A 4,221-nucleotide genomic window follows, 5' to 3' on the forward strand; every position below is an offset into this window, starting at 1 on the left:
CAGAGGGCTGAAGAAGACCCCCTAGCAACAGCCGGCGCAACCGCAGAAGTTACAGGAAGTGCCACATATACCCGGAGCTGGAATCGCATATAAGGAGACTGTGAGGGGGGGATTGCGCGCGCCGTTGGTRGAGCAGGAGACTCCCCGGCCGCCCAGTGCTGTTTTGCTTACTTGTAACTTGCTCAATTATTCCATTAAATTGGATTTTATGCAAACCAATTGGAGTGGTCGTGTTTGCCTAAAACACAGTGATTGTACTGGTAAATCTGTGTGGTAAGTATGAGAGCTAATGGCATACAATTGATGATAATATACTTATTTTGCTTTTTAACTATGCTTTATCCATCTTTATAGTATGTAGGCACGACTATAAAACTCAAACTATGCCAATGGCCAGCCAATACTGTCATTTAGTGAAAGAGATACTCCCCAATAATAGTCTCTAACTTATGGCAATTATTACATGTTAAAGAAAAGTACATCTTGTTCTGTTACTCGTTGGAGTTATAGGTATGTCATATTCAGGCTGCTAAGCTGTTTCATTGCAAAACAAGAATATGGGATGGAAGCAAGGGCTCACCTTAGGATTTTTTCTAATCCTAAGGATAGGTAGCAAAATCTTTCCAGCTAGAGAGGATTAGCTGGATGATTTCCTTTGCTTCCTGAGAAATTGTTATGTAAATCATGAATGTGTTATGGCATGCTAAACCCGAAAGGTAGATGTACAATGGCAGAATTAATTCTGTATTTAGATCTCAGCTAAGATGGAATTTCTGAACAACATTATAGAGAAATAAAGAGAGGCTGTTTTATGTTTTTGCCAGGACAATAACCCAAGTGTTTGGGCATTCTCTACTGAGGTCTCTGCTCTGTTTTGATTCAAAAAGAAGGCTTGATCCACTGTCTCCGTGTCCACTATTTGACCCAGTCACAACACTGTTGGAGCAGAAGAGAGAGATCATTCTTCCTTTCCCATTAAACTGAAATTCAAGTAAGACAAACTGGACTTATAGAAAACAGCCTTGATAAGAACTTGACAACTAAATTCATATAGCTAAATAACAAAATGAATTAGAATTACGCGTATAGACTTAGATCATTATTAAATTCAGAGGAGAAGATGTTTGAATTTCAGTGTAAAACTTATTTGAAAGAAAAAGTACTTATTCTCTTACTAATTTGATAAAGATTGAAAGTTGGTGAATGGGTGTAAATGAAGATTAATATTTTTACCTGCTTTGTCTATTACAAACCATAAAAATATGCAGTTCAAAAATATAATCAAATAATGGGGAAGTTATATTAATGTTGTATGTGGAAATAAATCTGGGAGAAGACAAATGCCATTTCATAAACTGTCAGTAGATGGCACAAACAAGTTTTATAGAAAGTTTGGGTGTTCCTAAGTATTGTTACAAGGAGAGAGTTACAGGAAGTTTCCTTTTTGACTTTTCCTGGACACATTTTCTACTTTATTGGAGACCAGGGATTTATGGTGAGAAACTTTTCTTTTTTTTTGGTTTTATGTGATTGCTAGTTAGCTAAAACTGTTTTATATTCTGCATTTCATTTGAAAACGAGCAATGTTCTCTTTAGAAGGTAATTATTAAAAATGTATGGTGTACTTTCAAGTATATGGGGAAGAAACGAGAGTAGAGCTGCTTTCGTTCCATAAATTTATCCAAAGAGGCTTGCTAAAAACAGCCTCTTTAGATTAGCACTGCATCTGCAGTAAGAAGGTTGCGGTGATTTAATGGAAATAATTTTTATACGGTTCAGGATTGAGTCTAATCTGACGACATGTTTTATCCATATAAACTATGTATTTTAACATCAGAGTTTCAGCATTTGTTAGATTTCTTGGCTATGTGGAATTACTAGTTTGTCACCAAGATTGTCATGAGGCACTCCACAAGTTTAAGCTGTGAGTAGTACTAAGTTTTAGTCAGTTTATACTGACTGGACAAGCTCTTAAAACCCTTCGATCTCTTCTCTGACCCTTTAAAAAACAGAGCAATTTCTCCCTGTGCTCTTGGTTTGCCCTACTGGATTGCTTCTCTCCTTATATCTAGATAATGTTCTTTTTGTCAAACTTGAGGACATTTCTAAAAGAAAAGTGATATATAAAATATAATTTCTCCTGTGTTAGCCTGCAAATCACCGGTCATGTGTTATAACAGTTGTTAATTTCATTGCTTCATAGGGTAATCTAAACAAAGTGTGAAGGTATGTGTAAATAGTTTGACTATGAATGCCAGGATACAGGAATGAGAAAGAAAATAGATATCAGTTAAGCACATGTGGAAGAATCATATCCTTTCACCTAGTTCCTGGGTATTGCTGAAATTTTGTCTTAAGAAGGAATAAAGATTTGGTGGTAGATTTTTATTCAGCTTTTCTCTTGAAGCTACACATTTCGTTTGGTTATATATATGCATTAGGAGTAATGTTGCCCAAACAATCAGAAGAATAGCATAGAGGATGCTGATTATCTTTTGTTCTCTGCATTTGCCAAAATGTCTGTTGAGGGCTAGGATGGTAAAACTGTATATAATTTTTCCAAATGAAAGTCTAGAAATAAGGCTGGAAGAGATCTGCCTCTCTGTTCCACTATTTCTACATGGTTTCCAAGTCTAGTTTCATGCATTCCCTGCAAAATAAGAATTCAGTTGTCTGTCTGTGATTTGGTGACTTGTTGAGATTTCTTACTATAAGTTGTGTTACATCAATGAAAATGTTTATCTTATACCCAGTAATGTAAATTCTAAGAAAGCTTGCAGAATGGGTAATGGTATAGAGACTAGGGTCCTCCAGATAGCAGCATGAGTACCACCACTGACAGCGAATTGCTATCTCACTGTATCATCATTGCAAATCATTTGTTTCGGTTCAGGTTTTGTAGTCACAAGTCCATTTTAAAAAATGTCTACTGAGTATAGCTTGCATCTTCAACAGAGAATCTGTGGAGTGGATGACCTCACTAATCTCAAATTTTATACTTTCTTATCAAAGTGTGTTACAAAGCTCTGGGGAGCCTACACAGTGCATGAGATCACAGTAGCAGTTCTATGAATAAGTGGCAGTTGCCTATGAAATCAGTCAGACACATTTTATAAGAAACAGACTCATTATACACTAAACACAGCAGATTTTACCAAGTAGAAATTTTAATGTTGTCCTCTAAATAAGGAATGCCTCTCCTGAATGTTAATAAGTGCTTTCATTGCTTTTTGAGTAAAAGGGAGAGACAGGAAGTTGGAACCTTACAAAATCAGTTCCTATGATGGCTTCTGGATAGCCACTTCATGATATAATCTGTTTTGGGTTTTGTCTTTTTTCTTTTTTTGTTCCAGGATTAAAACAAAGATGGACAGATAAAGAAGAGCATTGAGCATCTCTAAGGAACCATAAAACAATATGACAGAGAAGATAAGATCTCTCAAAAACCTTTTTCTTTATGAATGTCTGTTTACATTAACTTTTTGGAACAGTATAAGCTTGTCTGTGGAAAATGAACTCTCTACATCTGTTTCTCATAATCTTCCAGAAGATGGTCCTGACAATGAAAACAAGACCCAGCCACTCTTGTATACAAGTAATCATAAGTCCAAAGCTAGTTTTGATTGGGTTGTAATACAAAATACTACAGAAAGCCTATCACTGTCAGAAATCAAAAATGAAGATGTAAAAAAATTAATAGCTTTATTATCAAATTTCAAAAAAGGCTCAAGATTACAATATCTGACATTGGCGAATATTTCTGTGGACTGGGAATATTTTACTAAAATTCTTCAGACTGTATGGCACTCATCCATTGAGTACTTCAATATCAACAATATGATACAGTTGTCAGACGTTACAAATTGCGAGTTTGACTATTCTGATACCTCTATGAAGGCATTGACAATGAAGAAGGTTTTAATCACAGATTTATATTTTTCACAGGATGACCTATACAAAATATTTTCAGACATGAACATTGAAGCCTTGACAATAGCCGAATCAGAGATGATACATATGCTGTGTCCATCCTCTGACAGTCCCTTTAAATACTTAAATTTTTTAAAGAATGATTTAACAGATCTGCTTTTTCAAAGATGTGAAAAATTAATTCACCTGGAGAAATTTATCTTGCAGAGGAATAAATTTGAGAGCCTTTCCAAGGTGAGCTTCATGACCAGCAGTATGAAATCACTGAAATATTTGGACATGAGCAGCAAC

At 35.5% G+C, this 4,221-nt stretch overlaps 1 protein-coding gene across 1 annotated transcript in view; it reads left to right on the forward strand.

Annotated features, from left to right (window-relative positions):
- LOC112975365 (toll-like receptor 1) overlaps nucleotides 1-4,221 on the forward strand; it is a 5,443-nt gene continuing 1,222 nt past the window's right edge. Inside the window, exons 1-3 of the mRNA XM_026085321.1 lie at nucleotides 1-273; nucleotides 825-1,495; nucleotides 3,354-4,216. Of these exons, the coding sequence (XP_025941106.1) occupies nucleotides 3,418-4,216 (799 nt within the window). The 5' untranslated portion in view covers nucleotides 1-273; nucleotides 825-1,495; nucleotides 3,354-3,417. The remainder of the gene's footprint in view (nucleotides 274-824; nucleotides 1,496-3,353; nucleotides 4,217-4,221) is intronic.

This window comes from Apteryx rowi, unplaced genomic scaffold (assembly GCF_003343035.1).
Source record: "Apteryx rowi isolate R43461 unplaced genomic scaffold, aptRow1 scaffold_664, whole genome shotgun sequence".
NCBI classification, from domain to species: domain Eukaryota; kingdom Metazoa; phylum Chordata; class Aves; order Apterygiformes; family Apterygidae; genus Apteryx; species Apteryx rowi.